Here is a 27259-nt window from a genome sequence, read left to right on the forward strand (position 1 = left end):
TGTTTGGGAATTGAAGAGAAAATCAAGAAGAAATGATGAACAGAAGGATGAACACATAGATCTAGAGAAAGAGTTTAGAGAGAGAAATATGATTTGTATTGATTGAAAGAATGAAGATTACGCACTTTGTTTTTATACTAGTAAGCCTAACAACTCTAACCAAATACTAACAAATTTGCTAACCATATTTCTAACTGTATTGCTGACTTGTACCCTTAATAATTTTTATATTACCAGAAAGAACTTGTATAAGGAGGAGTACAATACATTATATATATTTGTCGATAATAACACCAAAGGTTTTAGAGAAAAATCCTTCATTTTGGCATCTCTTTCATCCTTAGGAGTAAGAAGTCAAGCGTGATATCTCTTATTACATGTCCATCATATAACAAAAGTTGACAAAATTTTAAAAAATGCCTCTAAAATAAACATAAGTAACAATTACAATGACTTTCAAGCCATATATAGCCATTAAAATTAACAAGGGTGGAAATATATTTCAAAACAAAGATGAAGAAAAATGGTATATTACATGCACAACCAAAAGGATTTCAAAACAAGTTGTAATTGCTTCTACTTCAATTACACAAACCAAAAGCAAACATTGGGTATCAAGCATGCACCAAGGGACAACGAAGACGATGCCAAAGAAACAGTTGCAGAAGGAGTGAAGGCAGCGGAACACGAAGGCAAAGATGCGGTTGGCGAGCAGAGAAGGAAAATGCAGAGAAGAAAGAGAGACATTCTCCGCTCCCCGCCGCCGTCAACTCCCCAAGGTCCAGACGGCTGCTCCTGGTTCCTCTCTGCCCAGCAAGAGCACCATCCGTGAGCCCAGAGACTGCAGCGTGCACCCTCGTCTCGGCCGACAAAGGAAGGGCAACAGCAAACTGGTGACATTCGGAGACCGTGAGCCCACTGCAGTTCTCTCTCTACCTCTCTTGGACTCTCGATCAACGCACACTGCAGCCCTTCCTTCCTCGCATAACACTGCAACAACCGCCGAAGTCAGACGGAAGCCCAAACGGAGGTAGCAGCCGCGCCATGTCTCCAGCCGTCATCTCCGGTTGTCTTCCAGAAGGAGCCCATGCACTCTGTGACTTGAAGGAGATGGATTTGGTGATGCAGTGTCGCACAAAGCTAGAAGAGACTGAAAAAAAGTCGCGACAACGGAGAAGAGAATCAAGAACTGCCGCAACCCCATCAGCCGACAGCAGCAGAAGACAGCCCCAAGGCCTCCAAGACGCTGCAATGGCTCTAGCACCACCGTCGCTATGCCTTTGCCATCATCAACACCCTGTAACTTGCGAGCTTGTGTCAAGGACTTCAACGCCACCATTACACAACCACCGCAATCAACTCCGCATAAATCTGAGCATGATGATCCAGGTGGCAAGCTCATGGATTCGTGCGGACAATTGTTGCTGTCGATACTCACGGACAGTGAGAAGGAAGAGGCCACAAAAAAGTTCCTTTTGGGACCAAACCGGCAGCCAGGAATTGCAGAAAAAATGGACGATGCACATGGATGCATAGAAGGCTTGCTGGAAACAAATGTTTCTTTTTCTGTTGTTGATCACCCTCAATGTGATGACAGTAAAAGGGTTAATTGAAGGAAACCAATATAACATGGGGTTCTAAAAGTCTGTTTAAAGGTCAAAAGGAGGCTCCCAAAAAAATCTATTGCACAAAGGACTCTTTGTTTTCCTATCATTTCTATGAAGTTCGTTGCGAGACAAAGAGCACTGTTATCGTTGCTCTAAATATTCAAATGTGTTGCTGCTTCGAAGATCGAAAACACGCTGCAATTTTCTTAGAAGTCTCCGGAGCTTTCATAAGTTCCATGAAGAAAGGAAATGCAAGTGTGCAAATAGCACGTGATGACGAGCAAACAAATTGGGATGCCATGCATGCGGTTCCCTAGAAAAAGGGTCAAAATATTATTAGAAAATGGTGAAAAGATGGCAAATCATGATTGCGATCACCAAGAGGAAAGCCACTTACGTGGCATTGAAATTAAAGAGTTCAAGTAAGAAGACTTTGCTCTTTGATTTAATGCACCAATAGGCAACGCCTTTCTTTATCCTCTTTGCTTCCGCTGAGCACCGAAAGCAACACTTGGAGAACAAGTATACAAGAAGTGGATGTAAACCAAAAAGAAGCATCCAGTGCCAACTGCCTTAGTAACTCTTGCGACTTAAATATTGATCATTATGTTTGAATCTTACGTCAAACTTGTGGAGTTTCAAAAGCACTAAGGGCTGCAGCAAGGGAGGAAAATAAGAGCTCCTCCAAAACTTGGAATGCCATTCACGTGGGCTCCGTTGACTGAATATGGTCCAAGTAAACATGGAGTCAACGACGACCACGACAATTCATGGATGCAAATTACTCCAAATACCTTAGACGCGAACCATCTCAAAGCACAAAGCTGGATAGACTTGCCACCTCAAATCAGTGGATTTGAGCAACGTCAAAACAAATGGATCAAGCTCCCGTTAAATTACCGAGTTGGCCCAAATGACACGAAGGCGCAACAAATCTCAAATGGCACGATGCCGCATCAAATCCCAAATGGCACAAAGCTGCATCAAATCCCGTGGAAACTGCACAAGGCACCAAGTCAAAACCAAAACACCAAAATCTTTCTTTAAGTCATTCATTCATTGATCATTCCAATACTACGCCATTTGATTCCATCAAGGATACATAGGCAGTCTAGTCTCCCATTCTAGATGCAACCGCAAAACCGAAACATCAAATTAAATCCTTGGTTCATTCAACCAACTTCATCTAGATAGATCAAACACAAAATTCCTTTTTAGTGGGTCATCCACTCACTAAAATTCCAAATACCAAAATCATGAACAATGAGTGACTTGATCCCTTAAAAGATTACGTAGGCAATCTAGGGCTTGACCTATATGCAGTTGCAAAATCAAACAAACACATCAATCCTCAAATTTCATAATTTTCATGTTAGAATCAAAGGGTATTCCTTTCCCAAAAGAAAGGTTGTAATTAATAGGCGCGTAGCCTAGAATGGGTCGAACTCAAATTAATAAAACCCTCTTCGTAAAAATGAACGAGGGTGAAATTGTGTTGAGTGAATTATTTGTTCTCGTGACAATTTTGCTCAACAGGGGTCAATGTAAAGGGGGGCACACAACAAACAACTTTTCAAAGCATGGAGACCTATGCACTAAAACTTGCCGACCTTTATGAGTTTATGAACATAACCACAAGTCTAACTTAGCAAAACTCTAGGCCAAAGAATCAAAGTCCACAATGGTGGGTTTTCTCTAAAGGAATTTGAGAGTACACCCAAAACAATTGGCAATGGGAGGAGTAACCCTACTCCCTATGATCCCATTCAAGGTTCCTTTTAACTTTCTGACGTGAGACAACTCTCCACGCACCCTCACATGTGGCAACACTCAAGCCAAACACGTGGACAACATATTGGGTGACGTAGACACTTGTTGTATGGATTCACATGCAGCCGAACCTGGCTCTGACACCACATTAGAATGTAAGCTTTCGACCCAAAACCAATTACTCAATGTGGGATTCTCTTTTCATAAAATGTGAAGACTTTAATGCACAACCCACATAGAACATCATAAGCATAATCATAATCACAAATATTAATCAAACAAGTAGGCTTGTTTAACTAGAACTGACCTTTCCTCCACTGCAGGAACAAGACCTCTTGTCGAAGCCACTCCACCAACCTAAAACATACAATATGTCATTTCTTCGTTTCTACACGAAGTAAGCAAATATAGAAACACATTGTATATCTTAGTTGACAAACTCACCAATAGTATACTGCAAAACAATTTTCTTTGGAGGTCTATACGTCAACAAACCACCAAGTGGTGCTTAGGTATCAGACAGAGAAGCTTAGTAGGTGAGGTGACACTCTAGAAACCTACCTGTTGAAAGAATGCTACTCGTTATGGCTTCTGCAAGGCCAACTTTTTCTTCTTTCTTTGGTTTAGCTGAAAAGCCATCCCACCTTGGATACCCGGTGTTCATGTTGGGAAACAAGCTATCTGACATTTCAGGTCTTCTGGGAAATTCCATGTGCCATGTATCTTCTAGCATGTCCTCATAGTCACGAAACCTATGTAAGTAACCAATCCGATATTTATCAAGAATAAGTGATTTATCCCAAGTATTATTATGTCGCAGAGAAGTTTAACTTGGAAAACACAACTGACCAAACACCAGGAGGAGGAGGATATGCATCTGGGACCAAAACCATTGGGAAGAACAAACCCATAGGAGGGACCCATGCAAAAGAAAATTTTAAAAATTTTGCAGAAGATTATATTTCAGGACTAAAGCAGCTATAATTCACTTTAAGAGACGCACATTGAGAGCAGTTAATCTTGTCTTACGAGATCCAGCTGGCATACCATCTTCATAAGAATGAACTACACCAACAGCATCTAGCTCCCCCTCCTGTATAAAGGGAACTAAGTAATTAAAAAAGCATAACCTGAGAACCAAGGTAAAGGACCCTTGTCCAACACATTCTACACTATTTGGCCATACACCATTCGATTCAAATGACTAATATATAGCCCTTAAATTCAAGCACTCTGATAATAAACCTTCTTTCAGTATTGAGGGACTTTGACAGACCCAAATATATATTTACGTTATAGAGGACTAGCTTCACATCTGTGTTCTATATATGATTCACCATGACCTGAAATGCTTTCTTTTAACTTTTACTTGCACTGTGAAACCTCAAGTTGTGTACTAGATCTTAATATATTCTGGAAGGAAAATATGATTGGCTCTTTATTTATTTTTTTTCAAAAAGAAAACATAAAGGGGCACAAAACAACAACAACAAAAAAGCCTTTTCCCACTAAGTGGGGTCGGCTAATAAAGGGGCACAAAACAAACATATAAAATGGAAAACCACCAATTGGATCAAAGTTATGAAATAAGACAATAAAGCGTGTGTGTGTCGTCTTGTAGGTAAGTCCTCACAAGATATTTACATTAATTAAAAATTCAATACAGAAATATTATACATAATTATAACCCCACTAGAGTTTAGGGTGGCCAAGAAAATCTTGAGGCATCATACACAACATCACTAAAGGCATAACCTAGTTTAAGAGAATCATCACCAGCATGATAGTGTGATACTCAACTTGCCTCTCTTTGGACGTCATGTCTACAAACAATGTTACAATTCACCTAGACTGGTGGAAGCTCTGTAATAATTTATTTATTTTTACTTGTAAAGCATCTTTTGGCTTTTGCTTGGAAAGACTTCTTGTCCAATGTATATGTATGTATGTACTGGTGTGAATCATAACGTATCACAAAAGGAAGCTAGGGCAGATGACAGAAGATAAATCACTTAATCACATGTAGAATAATCCATGACAAAACAAGAAACAAGTAGGAGAATTAACTTTAATCTCACAATAAGACTCTTTTAGTCTGTTACGCATCAAGAGATCTATCAGCTTGGTGAACATGTCAGTACGAATTTGTGGCCATGTCTGATGATGTCTCTGAGTCCAAAGAAGGCATCTTGATATGTCCTGAATAAACACACTAATAATTTAACTTCATGAAGGAAAAGTTTAATGGAAAATGAAACATTAAATCAACATATTATTATTGCATCCTCAAGAAATAGCTACTGAGTGTGAACATTATCCTTTTACGGTTTTAGTTAACATGGAAGAGAGACAGCTACAGAAACAAGGGTAGAATATTTATTTCATTCTGTAGCTACTACTTAGTCAAAACTTAAGGAATTATAAAAAACAGAACCCACCTCTCCACCAAAAGGTAAAGTTTTCTCTGTATTAGGTAAAGCTGCTCCATCGTGGACAATAGAAGAGACAACTGATACATTATCATAAGTGGAAGACCAAAGAGGAAGACCAACTCTACCTGATTTAGGCATAATCCAGCTGTGCTATTGACATAAGACCAAAGAGCAACCAAGGGAGTTAGTTTTTCTATTATTTTTTCTACATGAGAATTTTCTAAAGGATGTCTTAAAGTAATAACACACTTGCTAAAGAAAAGAGAGATGGCAGTGACAGTGGAAAATAATCTTATTTGAGGGATTCGTCAATGGAAGCTGACACACACACACACATAAAGGTCGTACCCAGTGCACAAGGCTCCCGCTTTACGCAGGGTCTGGGAGAGGTGAATGTCGGCTAGCCTTACCCCCATTTTATGGAGAGGCTGCTCCCAAGTCTCGAACCCGAGACCTACCGCTCATGGGCGAAGGCACTTGACACACACACACACATATAAAAGTAATTTTAGAAAATGCCTGTGAGTAACCAAGCATGCATTTTTTTTCATGTTGATTCTGAATATAGGAACAGATATGCAGGGCTGTATGGAATCATATATTTATACACACTTTTTGAGTTTCTTTCTTTGTGTTAAATAGATGGGAAGAGAAGGTATGGAAATGGCAGTTACCTCAATGCAAATAACTGATGTCACCTGAGCTCCCATCTTAATGACACATGCTGTTGATAATCCATTCCCAGAAGCTGCAGCTTGACCTTCCTGTGGTAACCAACACAATAATCATCATATAAAAAGGTGAGACCATGAAGATTCAGCGAGACAATACAAAGTTTACTGCAAAAATAGCAAATCAACAATCAAGGAAAAAGATAGTCAATAGCACTGAGAAAAAGTAGAAAAATCAAATAACTTTAATTGTGGCATTATCTCTTTGAGCATAGATTTCATACAGAAAAGAAAAGTTCCTCAGCTGATGTACCACTGCTGAGCTAAAACACAAGTCGCGCAAGACTACAAACTCTGCTTGGAGAAAATGACACAACATAAAATATAACTATTGTTTCCCAAGCCAATGTTTATATATATTCAAGCGAATAATAAATCTACATAATCAGAATTACAGGAGGCCAGGATAGATATGAATCACAGAAGCGCAAGGGAGAATTCTTAAATAAAAAACTGTATGATGAATATGGTTAAAGAATGTGTCATTTAGTACATTTATGGTTAAAGAATGTATCACTTAGTACATTCACATGCTTTCCAAATAACAAACTGTATGATAATTCTTCAAAAAAAAGGTCGTACCCAGTGCACAAGGCTCCCGCTTTACGCAGGGTCTGGGAGAGGTGAATGTCGGCTAGCCTTACCCCCATTTATGGAGAGGCTGCTCCCAAGTCTCGAACCCGAGACCTACCGCTCATGGGCGAAGGCACTTGCCATCGCACCAAGTGCGACCTCTTGTATGATAATTCTTCAATTGCATGAAAATTTTATGAAGAGTTTCAGATTGAATTCAGATATCTAATAAAACCAAACAAACAAGCAGACACCTTTGAACTAGATAACATCAATTAGGCAAAATGATGTAATTATGAACAGAAACAACAAACTCCACCATGATATGCAAATTATCACCACTACATATTTATGAATCCTAGAACGCCATTGCGCTCGGTTTTGTGTCATGTCTTCCGTTCGATCCAAGTACTCTAAGTCTTTTCTTAGAGTCTCTTCCAAAGTTTTCCTAGGTCTTCCTCTACCCCTTCGGCCCTGAACCTCTGTCCCGTAGTCACATCTTCGAACCGGAGCGTCAGTCGGCCTTCTTTGCCCATGTCCAAATCACCGGAACCGATTTTCTCTCATCTTTCCTTCAATTTCGGCTACTCCTACTTTACCTCGGAATGACATAGAAATGGTTAACTCACTCCGAACATTTCTATATCCAAATTTGTGTAGTCCCCTGGTAAAAATGATATCAGCTCAAGGAAAGTTATAAGCTCATTGAGAAGGATGCAAAACGGGGATCTTGATAGAAGATTTTTTGTTATAGAATAATCCACTAATCAGGAAGGATATGTGCAACTTGAAACAGGCTAGTCCGGAATGAAGCTTTCTTGTTGTCACAATATACTTAGGAAAAACATCTTCGGTAAAACTAGGGGATAAGTTCAGCTGACTGACACCCATATTCATCAAGTTGAAAGCATTTGCATACCGTGCTAGGTTGCACGGACACTCCAAAACCCCAAAGTGTCAGAGTATCAGACAATTCAACACTCCGACACGCCTCTGATACGCCCCTGACACAAGTTGGACACATTCAAGACACCGGTCAACGGCTTGGACATGCCTCCGATACGCCGCCGACATGGGCACGGATACCGCCGCTGTGGGGATATTTTTAGTGCTTCCTCACCATAAATGACCTTTTTGTATTTGTGATTGCCAGAGCCAAGCTCCTCAGTATCTGCACCTTCATGCTGGCTCAAACCCTCACTAGTAGTGCTTTTGTTCTCTGAACTTTCTGCATAGTAATCAAGAAAATTTCAGGAAATGTGAGCCAAAAAGAGATGATATGGGTTGTTGTAATGGAATAACATAAAGTTAAATGCCCATACACCCAATCAGGAAAAGTAGAACAACTGGCACACAAGGACTCTTGGTATTACCTAATGCTGAAGACGAACTAGGTTCCTTTTCATATACATCTGTCCAATCCAATGCTGTGTCCTTTCTACTATTATGTGGTTTAAGTCCATCAATGTGTCCCATCTGCAATCAGCTTCATCATTTCAATGAACAAAACACATAATCACCAATGACCAAAACACATCATAAAGGTCAAGCTGCTTTTACATCGGTCTCCGTAGTGTTTAGGTCATTAAAAAAGTTTTCTTTATATCCACTCAGATCTTCATATTGAAATAAAATAAAAAGCCAAAAAAGTGATACAAATAAAAAATCACTGGTACTAGGGAAGGTGCATAGTGCGTTATCTCTATAACGATGAACATACACAATGCTAATTTCAAGCAGATAAATCTGATCAATTATCACACGTACCTTGCGTGGGTAAGAATTGTTAGCAACCTCTTTATCTATAAATGGTATCTTCAAGAACGATGCAATCTTCAAAAGGGGAGAAATAACAAAACTTCAATTCAAACTCCAAATAGAAATCTAACCAGTTAACACATAAAACTAAGCAATGTCCATATACTCACCATATCATAAGCCTTTTGGCGGTCCTTGTACTGCGTAGTCGCAACTTGAGTATTGAGCAACTGAACCCCAAATGCATTCCAAAGAAATTAAAAGCACCAACAATCAACCACAACCAACCAAACCACACGAAACAACAAATACAACGTAAAGTTACGGAACAACATGAAACCTGGTCTTGAACATTTCTCCTGTGTTCTTGTGTGGTGTGCCTCGCAATGCAATGGGGAATATTTAGAGGGGTGTCCTTCGAAGCAAGCCAATTCTAATGTTTGCAGAACCTGAACTCCCAGAACAACAACAACCCACAATTGAAAGGACCAAAATTAGGGACTAAAAATTGAATTGGGGGTGGGTTTTGCAATTTTCATAATCAAGTTTGATGGGTTTTTGCTGAAAATTCGAATGGAGCTGTAAAAAACTGGGAGATTAAGTACCTGGGTTGATGACGACCAGGTTGGAGCCTCGTTCGGAGAGCAGCTGTGAAGGGACCACGGATTTCAGGTAATCCTGGGAAGTAGCAGGGCAAAAGCTTTGTAAATAATAAGAAAGAGAGAGACAGAGAGGGGAGACAGAGAGGGGAGACAGAGGGCTCGTACCATGGAGCTTCAAATGGCGATTCGCCTGCTTGATTTTGCTTCGCTTCGTGCTTACAGTCAGTCTGTACCGTGTAGTTTTCTTCTGTTTACTCCTAGGCCTACCCTTCTATTTGTGTTCAACCCGAAGCCTGGTCTGACCCAGACCGGTTCGAATCTTTTATTTTAAATTTCACGATTACGGTTATAGGTAACCGTTTAGATAAATAAACGGTTATGGGTATAACCGTTTACCCGTAAAATTTAAATGGGTGATTATGGGTATTACCGCGGTTATAAATGGGTAACCATTTACCCATTTATTTTATACATGTAAAATTAACACAAACTATATTCCCTATCGGACAAAACTTAAGATCAATGCTATTGACTATAGTGCATGATTTCTATAGCTAATATAATATAGTTTTCCTTAGCCACTTTACATTTCATGATTCATTATATAGATTATGTTAATATTTTACATTCCGAGTCAAATAACCCAAGAATATTGTCTTTTAACAGTTTTCGTAACCCAAGAATACTTAGCAAATTTTTTATTATCTTCATTGCTTAAAAATATTGTCTGTAAACTATTATTTCAATTATTGAAATGGTATACAGACTTAAAAAATTAAAATGCGGAAATGTACGATGTAATTGTTAGAAAAACAAAATTATGACAAATTTTTCTTTTTTAATTTTTAAGTTGTTAAAAAAAACAAGTAGACGGGTGAAAAATGATTAAATGGGAAAAAAGAAAGGATAAACGGTTTTAAAAAAGATAAATGGGTAAACAGGTACTAAACGGTTACGGTTAAATGGGTACACGGTTATAGGTATGGTTAAATGTTTATAAATGGTTATGGGTATGAGTATAACCGTTTAGACAATTACCCAACGGGTAAACGGTTATGCGAGTATGAGAATAAACGGTTATGGATAAATAACCGCGGTTACCCGCCCGCCATAACCGTTACCCATCTCTATATACACACTAAAATTATTGGGTAAATTACATAGTAGCCCCTCAGGTTTAAGGTTTATTACAACTTCATACAACAACTTTAAAACATTTCACTTTCATACATCCAGCACCATTTTATTTCAAAATAACACATCCGTTAGATTTTCTATCCATTAGTATGTTAAATGCTGACGTGGCTGCCACATTTGTGCTGATGTGGCTGCCACATTTGTGCTGATGTGGCTGCCACGTGTCAAAAAAAATAATTTTTAAATTTTTTTTTTTAAAAAACCTAAATCTTCTAAATATTAAAATTAAAAAAAAAACTAGAAAAACCCCATACACTGAGCGCAAAACCTCTCCATCTCTTCCCCTCATTTGTCCCTGCACACCTCCTCCTCCATCTCCGCAAAGACGTCGTCCCAGTTCCTCCTAAACCCACCATCTTTGCCACCCCAGAAGCCATCCACGTCTTCCGATATGATCGCGTCCACGATCTCCTGCAGCCCCACGATCCGACGGCTCACCTTTCTCCTTGCTTCCCTCATCGCAGGGTCCACCCCGAAGACTGAGTCCAGCTTCAACAGCAGCCACATCAGGGACTCATTCATCCTCAGCTTCTCGCGCTCACTTGTCCTGACGGAATCGACAGTTTCCTACCGTTGGATCAGGTGCTAGAACTCATCAGCCTCAGAGTGGACGGCTACGATTGTTTTGAAGTGGGTGCGGATGAGGTAGGCCCGGTAGGTCGATTGAATTTTGATGGTTGCGGTGGATTGCGGTAAGTGAAGGGTGATGGGAATTGGGGCGTCCGAGGACTGGATGGGAATTTCGATGGTGGCGAGAGGGGCAAGTTGGTCATTATGAAGGGTGTAGGTGACGATGGTGGAGGTGGAGGAGGAGAAGCTGAGTCTGCGACTGCGAGAGGGTTTCATCATCTTTGGCTAAGCCCTGGTGAATTTGAGTGAGTGTGAAAAAAAGGTGGGGGTGTGTAGAGAAGGAAATAGGGTGGGTACGGAAGGAGGGAGGGTCGCGAGTGGGGAGCGGGGTGTTCTTGGTTTCTGGTTTTGGGATGGTGGACGCAGGTAGGGTGGGGTGGGGGAGGGGTTATCATTTCTGGGTTGCAGGGAAGAAGATGAAGATGGGGGATATGGGTTTGGGGGTTGCGGGGAGAATAGAGGATTTTGGGAGTTGCAGAAGGGTGGGGGGGAAGGAAGGGAGACAAAGGAAGGGTTTTTCTAGTTTTTTATTTTAGGGTAAATTACACTTTCATACCCCAGGTTTGGGCTCTATTTCAATTCGTTACAACATCTTTAAAACATTTCACTTTCATACCTTAAGTACTATTTTATTTCAAAATAATATCTCCGTTACATTTTCCATCCATTGATCCGTTAAATGCTGACGTGGCTACCACATATATGCCACGTGTCTGCCACATGGCAAAAAAAATCATAATTTTTAATTAAAAAAAACCTGAATATTTACAAAAAAAAAAAACCCTAGCGACCTGCAAAAAGAAGAAGAATAAGAGGGAGGAAGAAAGAAAAAAAAAAGAAAAAAGAAAATGCAACCCTATTCTTCAATGACTTGGTGTTTAATGCATGAAAGAAGGTTTTGCAATTGGGATTTCATAAATGAAAAACAAAGAGGAAGGTGAGGCCTTAATGCTCTTTTCTCTCTCTCAAGGAATATAATATGAAAACCCCAAATGAACTAAGGAACCAGCTAAGGATCTTAACCCCAAAAGCTTTGGTTCATTTTTCAACCCACATGACACATGTTAAGCTTCAAAACAAACTGAAAAAATCAAGGGTGAAAAACAGACATTCGCTAAAAAGCTGTCAGTTAGCCCATGTTGGCAGGTATTAAATTACGTGCCCAGTTTGTTGGAAATCTATGTGCAACGCTGACTGGATAACTAAGGTAGTTAGAAAGAAACATGAAAGTAGATGTGAAATGTACATGCATGAATAAACCTTTTGAAGTGAGATGTGCCACATTCTTGAACATTTCTTCCCAGCAAACACAGCCCATAAATAGAGAAAAGCCTTAAAGCTAGATTGAGCATGTGGTACAATACCATGTTGACAAAGAAAGCCAAACCTAAAAGTCTAGACTTCACAAATCTTGACAAAAACAAGTGAATGGGTGACCAGCTTGCAAGGATATTAGGCACAACTGAAATTAACTGAAATGTTTCTCCCACACTTTGTCATGGTAAGACAAAGATAAGGCAATAATGTCACATGCAATTTTCTAATTTATAGCAAAATACAATACAAGAACAACAAAAGCAAAAGGGATAAGGAATTAGCAATATATCATATGAGCATGTCCAAGCAAAGTGAAGCAACAAGTAAGAACATGTAAGTGACCCAACTCCCCCAAAAATGATGAGCTTCATGAAAACACGTCCTCCATAAACCTAAATCATGACTTAATTTTCTAATGAGTGACAATGACTTAACAGAACATGAAGATGTCCATTGACATACAAATTTGAGCATAAGCATAGACAAATGTACCCAAACAACCGAAAGCAGCTCATTAAGATGATAGAGGTCAAGATAACAATTGAATCTTTGCACCAATAAACTATAGCTAAAGCACAAGCCATGAGGGGGATAAGAAAAAGTAGTTTGTGACACACCCTGACCTAGATCGGGGGCATGCTGACTGTCACGTGAGAGTGACGTAACCATGTGCACAGTGCAGAAGCAAAATTGATATAGAGAAATATGAGTAAATAAAAAAAAATCCAACTATTAGCAGTACTATTTAAGATAAGGTGCAAGTGCGAGATTAAATGTGAAATACACAATCAGAGCATAAATAGTATAAGTGCAGTCCGACTGGAAAAGTACTCATTACATAACACCCAAAGGTGATCCTACAATTGTGATGTTCTATCAGAATGACCGTCGAAATCCACGTGAGCCACCAAAGCACTTCTACCTAAAACCTAGAGGGGTGCAAAACAGGAAGTGTGAGTGGGCAAAAACAAAGCTTTTCAAAATCATTTCATTTCTCAAAAGTTCTAACCCCTCGCCGTAAAACCTGTATAATTTCCTAGAAATTAATATATGCTATATTAGAAATCATGCTCAAGATGAAAATCCATAGAAATATACCATGCCAAAGTATCTCAATGAAATGCCATAAGTAAATATATCAATGCCAGATATCATATCAGCCGTATCCACTTAACGTTACCAGCACGACTGAGTATATGGCTCATAACCAATCTCAATCATATCAAATCCTGCACACGAGTTGGAACCATCTAAAGTGGTCTGTATGAAAGACTAGGTGTAAAATAAATATGCTCTAGTGCTACGATCACGTGAAGACTGTGCGAATGATCACGGGTCACCTACGAGTCGGAACCACCTAAAGTGGTTTGTACGACAAGCCTGTGCACCTAACTTCGATCCAAAGTGAGCATATGGTGCGGGAGGTGAACATTACGTGAAGGACTGTGCTCTAACTCTGGGCGGGAGCACTAACATCGGGGTGCAGGTTTATGAGCTCTTAATACATCACATCATATCTCGCATAACTGAAGTAATCTCATATCTTTAATTTATGAACTTACCTGGCATTTACCTGTGCGTCTGCAGCACCAATCATAAATATATGCAACTACTAATGCATAAATAAAATAGGTGGATACTTTACATGGCATTTCAAAACGTATAATCATTCAATTTTTTATTTTCTGGGAAAAATTTCAAGTATATAGGTATATACGGAAAACCAAAAGCCCACTCACTGATATGTCGAAAGGTCGTATCCCTCGAGCCTCGATTGATGGTTCTCGTCCTCCAGATAGGTCTCCCTTATATGCTAAATAATTAAATAAACGTTATTTAAAGCACATACACAAACTAGGAAATAACTTTTCATACAATGCTCAAATGGGGTGTTTGAATATACCAACGTGATTTACTCAACACCACGAACATCCCCGCCTTCACAGCCTTGATCCGCGCCTGCAAAGGTTGGTTTGAAGTTTGTTCGTACAATTGTACGGAAATGGAAAGAAGTCCAAGAGAGGGAATAAAGAGAGAGAGTCAACATGTGTGTGTGTGTGGGTGTATGTGTGGTCCGGATTGGTCCCCAACCAAAAACAAGAAAATAACTTAAGTTCCAAACACTTAGGAATAAAAGAAATGGGTCCAAATCCTAAGCTTAGACCCCACAACCCCACAAAACGTTGAAGGGTACTTTAGTCATTTCACCCCATAAAAAAAAATTCGGGACGGGCTGTGACAATTTGGATATCGATGCTTCCAAGAGATATTGATAAGACAAGTGTTTGACAAAATTATATGCAATGCAATTCTTAAGAGACAACTCTTCAAGGGCGTACAAAAACAGTAATACAGAGATGAATACTTGCTCATGATGCAACTGTGATGTGTCAAGGTAAGGGAATAGGATTGGGGAAAACCATCTTGAAATCATAGAACTAAGTACTTAATCTCAAAAGCATTTTCAAAGTTAACCAAGCTTTTAATAATCCATTGACCTTAAGAAACAACACTTCCTACATAATATGGATAATGGACAAGACTCACAAAAAGTAAGGCATAAGCCTTGGAAGAAAAGCTAACTTTGTTGATGCACAAAACCGGAGGTCTTGGTACAACGTAAATCAGACCGTGAATCTGCAAGTAATGTAAATAATACAAGATGTATTGTGGTTCACCCCAAGGTTTGGACTACGTCCACACTGATTATGTATTTATCTGAGAGGTGAGGGGAGTGAGGGAGCTCTATAATGTGAGAGTTTTGAGAGGATGAAGGAGCCTTAAGAAATGGCCCTCCTCCATTGTGAGTGTGATGGGTCATTTTATAGAATAAGGACTCTTCACTTATTACATATTTGCCCATTCCTTTATCACATAATTACATTTAAGTCCCGTGAGTATTTATACGAGGTCTAAATATGAGGCCCTAAATATGGTATAAACAGTAGTCCCCCAAGTATTCAGTCAAAAAAGTCTTTTGGCTGGAGACTTGAAATTCAGTCCAAATGTGGGCCGAAGTAACTAAATGCTGTCTTGAACTGATGCTCGATATGAGGCAGTGCTCAATTTGAAATGATGCTCAACTAGAAGTAGCACACGTTGCGAGGCTACTCGGCTCGTGGCTTATGTTGCCTTGGTTGGCTCGGCTTTGTGGCGTTTGAAGGTGAAGGAGTCCCTTTTATAGAATAAGGGCTCGCTCTTCAATACATGAATGATGGGCTAGAATTGATGCTCGCGGCGAGGTGGTTGCTCAGTAGGCGGCGATACTCTCTAATGGTGGTGAGGGAGTCCCTTTTATAAAATAAGGGCTCGCTCCTCAATACATAAATGATGGGTTATGAGTGATGCTCGCGGCGAGGTGGTTGCTCAGCTGGCGGCGATGTTATCTAATGATGGTGAGGGAGTCCCTTTTATAGAATAAGGGCTTGCTCCTCAGTACATGAATAATGGGTTAGGAGTGATGCTCGCGGCGAGACGGTTGCTCAGCTGGCGGCGATACTCTCTAATGATGGTGAGGGAGTCCCTTTTATAAAATAAGGGTTCACTCTTTAATACATGAATAATGAGTGATCTCTAATGAAAGTGAGGGAATCCTTTTTATAGAATAAGGCCTCGCTTCTCAGTACATAGATAATGGGCTAAGTCCCTTAAGTATTTTTCATGAGGCCCAGTTGAGGCCCAATATTTGGTACATAATGTAGTCCCCCAAGTCTTCGGTCAATTGAGTCTGTTGGCTGGAGACTTCAAATTGAATCCATGTATGGGCCGAAGTGGCGGTTGTTCGGAGGTGGTATTTGTATACCTTGCACTGAAGCTTTGTAGGTGAAACTTTGCAAGTGAAGCTTTGAAGCTAGAGCTCTGTAAATGAAGCTTTCGAAGCTGGAGCTTTTGTAAATGAAGCTTTTGAAGCTAGAGTTCTGTAAATGAAGCTTTTGAAGCTAGAGCTCTGTAAATGAAGCTTTTGAAGTTGATTGACATGAGTGATGCTTATGAATGTTTATGTTGATTGACATGAGTGATGGCCATGGATGTTGTCATGAGTGATGCTTATGAATGTTAACATGATTGATGCTCATGAATGTTGACATGAATGCTGGTCATGAATGTTTATGTATGATTGTCATGAGTGATGCTCATGAATGTTTATGTATGAATGACATGAGTAATGCTCATGTATAATTTGGAGTATTGGGCATACTTTTGATCACCTGGTTGGTGGCATGAAGGAGAGTACGGGTTGTACATTTCGTCACCTGGTTGGTGGCATGAATGGCTAGTTGCCAAATGATATTAGAGTACGGGTTGTACATTTCATCACCTGGTTGGTGGTAATAGCGGCAGGTTGCCGAATAATTTTGGAGTACTGGGCGTACTTTTGATCACCTGGTTGGTGGTAATAGCAGCGGGGTGCCGAATAATTTTTTATAGTACTGGACGTAGTTTTGGTCACCTGGTTGGTGTTATTTTGTGCTTGCTGCTTTTTTTTTCTTTTTTTTACCCTCTGATTGGGTTTATACAGATGTCTCCGAAAGATAAGAAAAATAATTTACATCATTCAGAAACCAGAAAAGTAAATCACATCATTCTGGTAGGGTGTTTATTCCTTGCTTTTGTTTCTACTTTTCTTGATGTCTGTTCTGATCTCCCTGCTCCTTCTTCTTTTTCTGCGTAGGCGCAGTGGACGACATATTAATGAAAGAATAAAGAATTCTTATCTTCTTCACAGTTGTCTCGTGGGGTTTTTTTTTTATTATTTTTTTATTCAGAAAGTGGCATGGTGGGAACATACGCTCCCCTTCATGATGAAAGTGGGCATCTTCTCGGTGCTCTCCCTAGGATCCCCACTACTGAAAGTAACCATCTCATGCAAGGCTAGGGACTCTTGTGTGAGTTCAGCTATACCTGTCAATTCTAACTTATCCACCAATCTTCTCAGGACAGCTGGATCTGTTGTTGCTTCATTTTTACTATAAAGGGATAAGAGATCTCCATGGAGCTCAACATCAGGCGAATCGAACCTCCCTTTGGCTCTTCTAAACTGAGCAAGAACAAGCTCAACCTGTTCCTTAACTTCATCTGATATGTCAAGATTTTCATAGGAGATTCCACTTAAAGCTTGCTCCAATCGAGCTGTCACCTCATGAAACTTCATTATAATTTGCTCCCTTTCTAAAACCAAGTAAATCTTGCTACTTTCGCTTTCGAATCTGAGCAGCTTCTTGGTCGATTCCAGCTTCCATGAACGACAGCAAGGCCTTCAACATCTCCTGACGTGGCTTTGAGTGGTTTTGAACGGCAGCATATCTCGGGGAAGTCAGGATTGGTTCGATCCTGTCTTAGCCCAAACCCACCATCAGGCCTGACAACCCGGAACTCACCTCCACCAGCACATGCGGATCATTGTAGTTCCTAACCGCCTGAACAATGCCCACCAGCCGCTTCTATGGATCCGAACAATTGAATACATCCAACCTGATAAATACTCCGTCATAACCAAAACTGCATCGTCAGCGCTGCGTCGGCCGGCGTCACGATGCCACCGGTGGCGAATAGCACCACAGGCAGCCGACCCATTTGCTTGGATTGAGCAACCAGGTCGTACGACGCTTGGATTGTCTTCGAAAACGCGAAGACTTCGTCGTCGTCCATGTTGTTGAGCAGCCTAATCTGACTCATGACGCACCTCACGTTTTTTTTACAGTTATGGAGACGTTGTTGGACCCGGATAGATCCCATTGGATTCTGATGACTGCATCACTTTCTCTTCCTCTCCGCAACGCGTCGCCGACAGTTGGTTGGATTTGGGAGATTTGGGGATTTGGTTGGATTTTGGAGGTGGGGATTGTGTATATTTAGAGAAAATTGGAGGGAAGATGAGAGGGATTGAGGATGAAGGTGGTTCTTGAAGCTTCGTGTGGGTGGTGGAAGTTTCTTGAATCAGAAATTGAGATGCCATAGCTAGAACTGGGATTTTGTGCTGACGATGACCCATTCATTTTCTTCTCCTTAGCAGCAAAACTCCTTTCTCCTTCGAAAGTTCTTTTCTTTATGGTCTTTTGGAGATGCTAACATTTCCGGCCTCTGCATTATTTTTGTGTTGTTACGCAACGAGCCGAAACATCTCATTTTCTTGCATTTCTTGACTGTATTAGCTTCCTTCATGGCTTGTTGCTCATTTGGTTGCTTTTGCTTTTGTGGTAGCTGAACCGGTTGGAGGTGTTTGCAGGTTAGTAGGCCTCTCACAACTGACCAGTAAGGCGGTTTCTTCGCCGGCTTCTTCTTCCCCTTTTGGGGCCTCGGGTTCTTGTTCTCATGGTGCTTTTGAAGCTTTTGGTGTGTTTGCTTGGTGGGTTTACTTTAGGTTTTTGGTTTATTAGAGTTGGCCATGGTTGACATGTAATTTGTGATGGAAAAAATTGTGGGTTTTTGGATTTATGCAGATTTTGCAGATTCACGGTGGAGGTGAAAAAAAATGAAAAAGAACCGACATAGTTTTTTGTGTCGATTCCCACAGATGGCGCCAAATGTTGATGCACAAAACCGAAAGTCTTAGTACAACGTAAATCCGACTGTGAATCTGCAAATAATGTAAATAACACAAGATGTATCGTGGTTCACCCCAAGGTTTGGGCTACGTCCACACTGATTATGTATTTATCTTAGAGGTGAGGGGAGTGAGGGAGCTCTGTAATGTGAAAGCTTTGAGAGGATGAAAGAGCCTTAAGAAATGGCCCTCCTCCATTGTGAGGGTGATGGGTCATTTTATAGAATAAAGACTCCTCACTTATTACATATTTACCCCTTCCTTTATCACATAATTACATTTAAGTCCTCTGAGTATTTGAAGCAAACACAAGATGTATGTGGTTCACCCAGATTGGCTACGTCCACGGAGTAGAGGAGTTCTCATTAATTGTGAAGGGTTTACACAAGTATATAGGTTCAAGCTCTCCTTTAGTGAGTACTAGTGAATGATTTAGTACAAATGACATTAAGAAATATTGTGAGAGAATGATCTCTATTTATAGAAGAGAGTTTCTAGTTTCATTCTGACATTGACACGTGTCGTGTTGTGATTGGCTTCTGATGTTGACACGTGTCATGCTATGATTGGCTTCTGATGTCGACACGTGTCGCGTTGTGATTGGCCTTCTGGTTGGAGGGAAACTCTTCTGGGTCCGTGACGGTATAACGTTGACCGGTGCTTAGTAGTTTTGGGATTGGTCAAGTATGGAACAAACAATGCTCCCCTAAGTTCCCGAGTGAGGGAAGCTCCTTGGTTGGGGACTTGCAAGATCCAATCCATTGAGTAATCACGAAACTTCTAAGTATTGAAGTGTGGTATCATTTTCACTTGCCTTATCTGTCTCATATGTAGATGTAGCATCTTCTCTGGAAAAACTTTTCCTCCATCCAGAGGTGGTATCTTTAACCGATGAAGATGCACAAGGTAATGTATCAATTTCACTTGAAGCTTACTTATAGCTTCGGGCTTGGTCAAGTGCGATACAAACCCTATAGTAGGAGTCCCCCAAGTTGCCGAGCTAGGAGATTTGTCAAATGAGGTAACAGACAAAGTAAGCAATCAGACTTCCAAGCAAGCAACCTAGATCGGAGGTTCGACTTCGGCTTCCGGTTGATTGTTCTCCTTCTCTTTGTGTCGTAAACAACAACAAGGATAAGGAGAAACAAATGGAGAAGAGATGATATGAGATACTTTTGCTTTTGAAGAAGTAACTTTCCACAAGCTTATTCTTGAACTGGGCTGGAGGGTTTTCTGGTTTCCTCCAGAGTATAAGGTCGACTCAAGAATTTGAGGGTCAAAACAAGTCCATCAAATTTAGAGTACGTTCGATCCTGATGATATGGGATACTTTTGCTATTGACAAAGTAGTGGATGTATCGGCATGTGTTCTGTTACGCTTGTCTCCACATGCTTCCTTGTATCATTTTCACTTGCCCTATCTGTTCCTTAGGCAGATGTGGTATCTTCTCTGGAAGCATAAGATGTTGAAGATGAGTACTTGAGAGCAATGCCAGGTAAGTAATCAGGCAAGGGGTTCCAGGCAGTCAGTTCCTGACTGGAAGCTTGATTCCAAGTGCTGACTGATTGCTCTCTTTCTATTTGTCATACAGGTAAGAACAAGGCCAAAGGAAAAGACAAGGAAAAAGCATGATATGAGATACTCTTGCTTTTAACCCTGATGATATGAGATACTCTTGCTCTGGTGTGGCTTGTTTGCAGAGGTATTATCGGAGGGAAAAGAAGATGAGTATTTCGAGAGACTCTGCTGAAAGTGCCCTCTCAGATGTGAAGAAAAGTTGAGCATTTTTTTTATTTGCAGGTCTGCCTGGCTGTGGAGGATGAAGGTCGACATATATAGGAGTCTCCCTAACAACAAGTAGTAGTGATATTCCTTTACCCTTCTTGGTCATAGCAATATAGTGGGAGTTGCAAGCTTCGTGTGTTTTAACTTTGTTAGAGCACTTTGAAAAAGTGGTCTGTGGTATCTGAAAAGCTAATGTTGCGTGTGAAGATTGCAGATAAACTTTATCCAAGGAAATCTGGCTTTCGAAGTTCCAAGAGCGGTGCCTCTTCGGTTTTTGAACAAGCAATCCTGCCAGGGATCTGGCTCTCGAGATTCAGAGAACGGTGGTTTTTCGATTTTTGAGAAAGCAATCCTGTTTGGAGTCTGACTCTTGGGATTCAGAGAGCAGTGGTCTCTTCGATTTTTGAGCACATAATCTTGTTAGGAGTCTGGCTCTTGAGATTCAGAGAACAGTGTCTCTTCGATTTTTGAGAAAGTAATCCTATTGGGAGTCTGGCTCTCGAGATTCGGAGGGTGGTGTCTCTTTGATTTTTTAGCACATAATCTTGTTGGGAGTCTGGCTCTCGAGATTCGGAGAGCGGTGCCTCTTCGATTTTTGAGAAAATGTTGGAAGTTTGGCTCTCGAGATTCGGAAGGTGGTTCCTCTTCAATTTTTGAGCAAGTAATCTTGTTGGGAGTGTTTTCTCGAATGTGAGTAAAGGTTGGTCATTTTTGCCAGTTTGCCTTGCCACGGAGCACGGAGGTTGACACACATTGGGATTTTCTAGTTATCAAGCAGTGGTGCTATTCCTTTACCATTGTGGGTAATAGTAGGGTAGCTAAACCTTCAAAATTTATGTGTCTAAACTTTGTCAGAGATCTTTGGCAAAGTTATCTGTGGTACCCGAAGAGCTAATGTTGCGTGTGGAAAGTGGTGCCTCTTCGGAATCTGGAGAGTGGTGCCTCTTCGATTTTTGAACCAACAACCATGATAACATACTACTTTCCAAACAGTCTGATGAGTTGGTTGTTTAGGATTCTCTGGCTCTTAGTGTTCAATGTGCAGGTTCTGTGTCTAATATGGCCCAACGCCTATTTGCTCGAACCCGCCAAGTCGAATCATTGGCTGCTGAAGTGATAAGTCTTAAATAGGAGATCAGAGGGCTCAAGCATGAGAATAAACAGTTGCACAGGCTCGCACATGACTATGCTACAAACGTGAAGAGGAAGCTCGACCAGCTGCAGGAATCTAATGGTCAGATTTTAATTGATCATCAGAGGTTTGTGGGTTTGTTCCAAAGACATTTATTGCCTTCGTCTTCTGGGGCTATACCGCGTAATGAAGCTCCAAATGATCAACCTTTGGTGCCTCCTCCTTCTAGGGTTCTGCCTAGTACTGAGACTCCGAATAATCACCCTCTGGTGCCTCCTGTTTCTGGGGCTCTGCCGACTGCTGAGACTTCTCCTGAGCAACCTTTGTGAATGATCCATCTTGTTTGTTTATTTTGATTCATGTATATGTACATATTTGTAACTTATCGGAGATATCAATAAACAATCTTTGCTTCATTTCAACATATTGTGTTAAATACACCAAGGCCTTCTTCACTAAGTTCTTTGAATTTTTCCTTTTGTTGAATCTTGTATGTTGAAGCTTTGTGAGTGAAGCATATAGGTTGAGGTAGTGCTCCCTTAATTTCCTGAGTGAGGAAAACTTCTCGTTTGGAGACTTGAAAAATGCAAGTCATTAAGTGGTCGTGAGACTTTCGAGTATCAAGGTGCAGTAGCTGTGGTAGGAGTCCCCTAAGTCTCCAGTCGAGGGAGTTGACGAATGAGGCATTTCCTTTCTAAGTGGTAGCCCAAAACTCCTTCTTCATATATATTTGTTATGAAAGTTAGGCCCAAAGAAGATGAGGCCTAGTGCAATTTTTTTTTTCGAATTTTTGAATTTTTGAATTTTCAAATTTTCGAAAAAATATATATATATATTTTAAAGTTTTGTAGGTGAAGCTTTGTTGGGTACCATGAATTGATTTTGCTTTACACTATCTTGATCAAGATAGTGTGAAGCTTTTAAGAATTTGTAGTTGTCCTCCATTGATGAAACTTTTGTTGGCACCATAAATTGGTTTTGCTTCACACTGTCTTGATCAAGAGTGTGTGAAGCTTTTGAGAATTTTGGTTGCCCTCCATTGATAAAGCTCTTGTTGGCACCATAAATTGGTTTTGCTTCACACTGTCTTGATCAAGAGTGTGTGAAGCTTTTGAGAATTGTGGTTGAACTCCTTTGATGAAGCTCTTGTTGGCATCATAAATTGGTTTTGCTTCACACTGTCTTGATCAAGAGGGTGTGAAGCTTTTGAGAATTGTGGTTGCCCTCCATTGATGAAGCTCTTGTTGGCACCATAAATTGGTTTTGCTTTACATTATCTCGATCAAGAATGTGTGAAGCTTTTGAGAATTGTGGTTGAACTCCTTTGATGAAGCTCTTGTTGGCACCATAAATTGGTTTTGTTTCACACTATCTTGATCAAGAGTGTGTGAAGCTTTCTACAAGTTGTAGTGTTTGCATTGTTACAGAGGGGAAATGTCTGAAGCAGATACAAGAGGGCTGAATAGCTTGATCTTCGTATGCCATGCACTAAAGTTGTTGTTGGCTTGCAATAAGACTTTGTTGGTGACTATAACTCTTGTTGGGCATAAGTGTTCCCTTAGTTGAGTTGTCAAGCTTGAGGGTTTTTTATTATTTGTGAATGCTAGGAGTTCACATGTACAAATTGTACCACTCGTCTTCTGGTAGGTGGAATGAATGGTGAGTTGCTTTCATCACTTGGTTGGTGGTACGAATGTGAGTTCCTTCATCACCTTTCATCACATTTCATCACTTGGTTGGTGGCACGAAGATGAGTTCCTTCTTCACCTGGTTGGTGGCATGAATGACAAGTTGCCAAATGATATGAGAGTACGGGTTATACATTTCATCACCTGGTTGGTGGCATAAAGGAGAGTATGGGTTGTACATTTCATCACCTGGTTGGTGGCATGAAAATGAGTTCCTTCTTCACCTGGTTGGTGGCATGAGTGGCAAGTTGCCAAATGATATTAGAGTACGGGTTGTACATTTCATCACCTGGTTGGTGGCATGAAGGAGACTACGGGCTGTACATTTCATCACCTGGTTGGTGGCATGAAGATGAGTTCCTTCTTCACCTGGTTGATGGCATGAGTGGCAAGTTGCCAAATGATATTAGAGTACGGGTTGTACATTTCATCACCTGGTTGGTGGCATGAAGATGAGTTCCTTTTTCACATTTCATCACCTGGTTGGTAAGAATAAGGGCAAAGTGTCGAGGCATGTTGTAGCAAGTGTCGAAGACACAAAGTATGTTGAACCCTTTCGAAGCACAGTTGGCTTATGTATGAATGTGTTGGAATGTATGATGTTTATGTATGAATATGTTGGAATGTATGATGTTTATGTATGAATGTGTTGGAATGTATAATGTTTATGGTGATTGATATAAGTGATGCTTATGAATGTTTTGTTATGCATGAAGGGATCCATGCTTTTGATATGTGAACCATGTTGGTTGTAACACTTAGTATCACATACTTTGTGTCAAAGTATGCATGTTGAAGCTCTGAGTTGGAGTATAAGGGTAGGTCAGCGTAGACCAAGTGTTCTAGTACCTAGTCGTCCACTTTGAAAGAGTGGGGCTTGGCCCCATAGTCATAATAGTCGACGGTACATTCACCCCTGGTTGTCTTGATACGAACTTTTATCCTTCTTGTTTTAATGGGCTTGCTGAGAGTAAAAATATTTCCTCTTACCAAGAGACAAATACGTTTGGTGACTTAACGAGTAGCTAAATGAGGCAGGAGATGATGTAATGGGTGCCTGAATGGCCAATATCTCCTAACATGGTAGAACTTGACTTCCACATCCCATTTGTTGATAGGGGTTAACCATATGGAGGTTCCCTTGGTATGTCCTTGCTTTGGCGAAGACGTGGTTGTAAGCCTATGCCATCACTTCAGAGTAAGTCTTTCAAGTGTTGGCATTGATCTTGTACTTGAAGAAACAATCACGTAGGCCTTGAGGGCGGTCTTGTCATCTGCCTCAGCACAGCAAGAATACTTATGGCTGAAGCGACCGGCATATTCTCGTAGTGACTCGTCCGGCTTCTGGCGAATAGTGTACAAGTCATCTGCAGAATGCAAGTGATTGGTCTAGAAGATATGTTGAGAGAGAAATAGTTTCCTCAATTCTTCAAATGAGTTTGCTAAATCAGGTGGAAGACGGCAATACCAGTTTAGAGCTCCGTCAGAAAGGGTGGAGGGGAAGAGAAGACATCGCTCTTCGTCGGTGTGCATCCGATATGCCATGAGGGACTAAAAAAGGTTAAGGTGTTCAATTGGGTCTTCCCTTCCAATATAGAGTTGTAAACCAAGATTTTGTTTTGTCTTCGCTTGAAGGGGGTGTCGATGATCCTTCTCGTGAGAGGACCATGCCTGGGTTGGTTCCAGTCAGGTATGTCGGCCTGACATTCGGCCTTCAACTTGTTTACTTCTTCGAGGAGCTGTAGGACAATGGGGTCCTGAGTGGAGTCATGTACCACTGGAATTTTCTTTCGTAAGTCTCAATCGCCTCTTGGAAGTAGGAAAGTTTGAGCAAGGGCGTGTGGTTTTTTCTTGGACTCGCCGTACTGACTTTTAGGGCGAGTCTGTCGGAATACCTCAGAGTCCCCCGTGCCTTCATGTTCCTCTGGGACATGTCGTTCCTTCCCTAGATTGGCAGTTGGCCTGGGTCATGGGAGGGGACCGAGTCTTTCAGAAACCCTTGGGTCATTGATTTTCGAGCATATGTGGAAGGGATTCTCTCGACGTTGCCTTAGGAAGTCTCTGCAGTCACGATAAATGGCTTTTGATCCTTCCAACCCTTCTGCAAAGAGGTGTCTTCCTCCATTTCTTCTACTTCGGGTCGAAACATCTGGGTTGAGAGAAGTCTCATGTTGATCAATGTTTGGATGATTAGCTCACTCCTCATCAGGGATACCCATGTCGAAGGGAGGTGACCCTCCGTGTTGGGGGGCACCTATATGATAGTTAATGTCCACAGAGGCAACAAGCTTACATGTTTGAGTACGCCTAGTTTCATGGAGCACTTCAAAGAGCTTCTCATACTGCTCCTAGAGGACCTCATTCTTCATTGCTATCTTGTTGTTCTGAGCTTCTAGCTCTCGACTTTAGCTTGAAGAGCAACCCTATCTCCTTCATTCTTTCGTTGCTTTGCACTAGGTGCAAGATGGGTATCATTCTGTATGTTGTGGCTTCCTTCGCTCCCCATGTTGGAGAGGGATGCCTGGTCAAAAGAGAGTGTACGAATGGTGGAAACTAGCTTGGCAAAGCTGAAGAGAGTGGGAATAAGTGTCGTTCCCACATACGGCGCCAAATGTTGATGCACAAAATCAATGGGGACTTTGGTACAACAAAAAATGTTAAGTTTGTGACCTTCGCTAGATTGCTTCGGTCACTAGTGTGGATAAGTATGTAAATGGATAGAGACAGGGAAGCAAACACAAGATGTACGTGGTTCACCCAGATTGGCTACGTCTACGGAGTAGAGGAGTTCTCATTAATTGTGAAAGGTTTACACAAGTACATAGGTTCAAGCTCTCCTTTAGTGAGTACTAGTGAATGATTTAGTACAAATGATATTAGTAAATATTGTGAGAGAATGATCTCTATTTATAGAAGAGAGTTTCTAGTTTCATTCTGACATTGACACGTGTCGTGTTGTGATTGGCTTCTGATGTTGACACATGTCGTGCTATGATTGGCTTTTGATGTCGACATGTGTCGCATTGTGATTGGCCTCCTGGTTGGAGGGAAACTCTTTTGGGTCCTTGACGGTATAACGTTGACTGGTGCTTAGTAGTTTCTGGATTGATCAAGTATGGTACAAACAAAGAGTATCCTTTAGCAACAAGTCTGGCCTTATTTCTGATCATATTTCCTGACTCATCAGACTTGTTCTTGTAAGTCCATTTGGTGCCAATAAAGTTAGTATTTGATGGACAATCGACAAGGGACCAGACTTCATTCCTTTCAAACTGATTCAACTTTTCATGCATGGCTAAGATCTATTCTTTAATAGTTAGGGCATCTTTGATATTCTTGAGCTCAATTTGAGACGCATAGCACACATTGAGAACTTCATCCGTAATTTGCCTTTGAGTTCTAACACCTTTGTCAATATGACCCACTATTTCCTCATCATGATGGCTTCGAGCCCACTTTGGCTTATCCTTGAACATAATACTAGGATCTTGG

At 40.8% G+C, this 27259-nt stretch overlaps 2 protein-coding genes, 1 long non-coding RNA gene and 1 pseudogene across 3 annotated transcripts; 1 reads left to right on the plus strand and 3 right to left on the minus strand.

Annotated features, from left to right (window-relative positions):
* Positions 1-407: 407 nt before the first annotated feature.
* Positions 408-7167, minus strand: LOC103404041 (actin-related protein 9-like). Its single transcript, XM_070815350.1, has 10 exons — positions 7123-7167; positions 6725-6834; positions 6484-6573; positions 5816-5959; positions 5445-5576; positions 4381-4470; positions 4227-4254; positions 3939-4129; positions 3685-3734; positions 408-2606 (listed from the first exon to the last, which is right to left on the minus strand). Exons 3-8 carry the CDS (start codon positions 6517-6519, stop codon positions 4104-4106), a joined length of 456 nt encoding a protein of 151 aa, XP_070671451.1. The 5' UTR covers positions 6520-6573; positions 6725-6834; positions 7123-7167; the 3' UTR covers positions 408-2606; positions 3685-3734; positions 3939-4103.
* A 111-nt stretch (positions 7168-7278) lies between these two features.
* LOC139192729 (actin-related protein 9-like) lies at positions 7279-9759 on the minus strand. Its single transcript, XM_070815348.1, has 7 exons — positions 9639-9759; positions 9477-9549; positions 9212-9320; positions 9042-9101; positions 8881-8946; positions 8487-8589; positions 7279-8341 (listed from the first exon to the last, which is right to left on the minus strand). The coding sequence occupies exons 4-7, from the start codon at positions 9042-9044 to the stop codon at positions 8088-8090; spliced, it is 426 nt and encodes a 141-aa protein (XP_070671449.1). The 5' UTR covers positions 9045-9101; positions 9212-9320; positions 9477-9549; positions 9639-9759; the 3' UTR covers positions 7279-8087.
* Positions 9760-10907: 1148 nt separating this feature from the next.
* On the minus strand, positions 10908-11553 carry LOC103404042 (BAG family molecular chaperone regulator 5, mitochondrial-like; annotated as a pseudogene).
* Positions 11554-17617: 6064 nt separating this feature from the next.
* LOC139192940 (uncharacterized) lies at positions 17618-19411 on the plus strand. Its single transcript, XR_011577504.1, has 2 exons — positions 17618-18963; positions 19058-19411. It is a non-coding gene; the product is annotated as an uncharacterized lncRNA (long non-coding RNA).
* Positions 19412-27259: the final 7848 nt, after the last annotated feature.

The sequence above is a fragment of the Malus domestica genome, chromosome 16 (genome assembly GCF_042453785.1).
Source record: "Malus domestica chromosome 16, GDT2T_hap1".
In the NCBI taxonomy this organism is placed as follows: domain Eukaryota; kingdom Viridiplantae; phylum Streptophyta; class Magnoliopsida; order Rosales; family Rosaceae; genus Malus; species Malus domestica.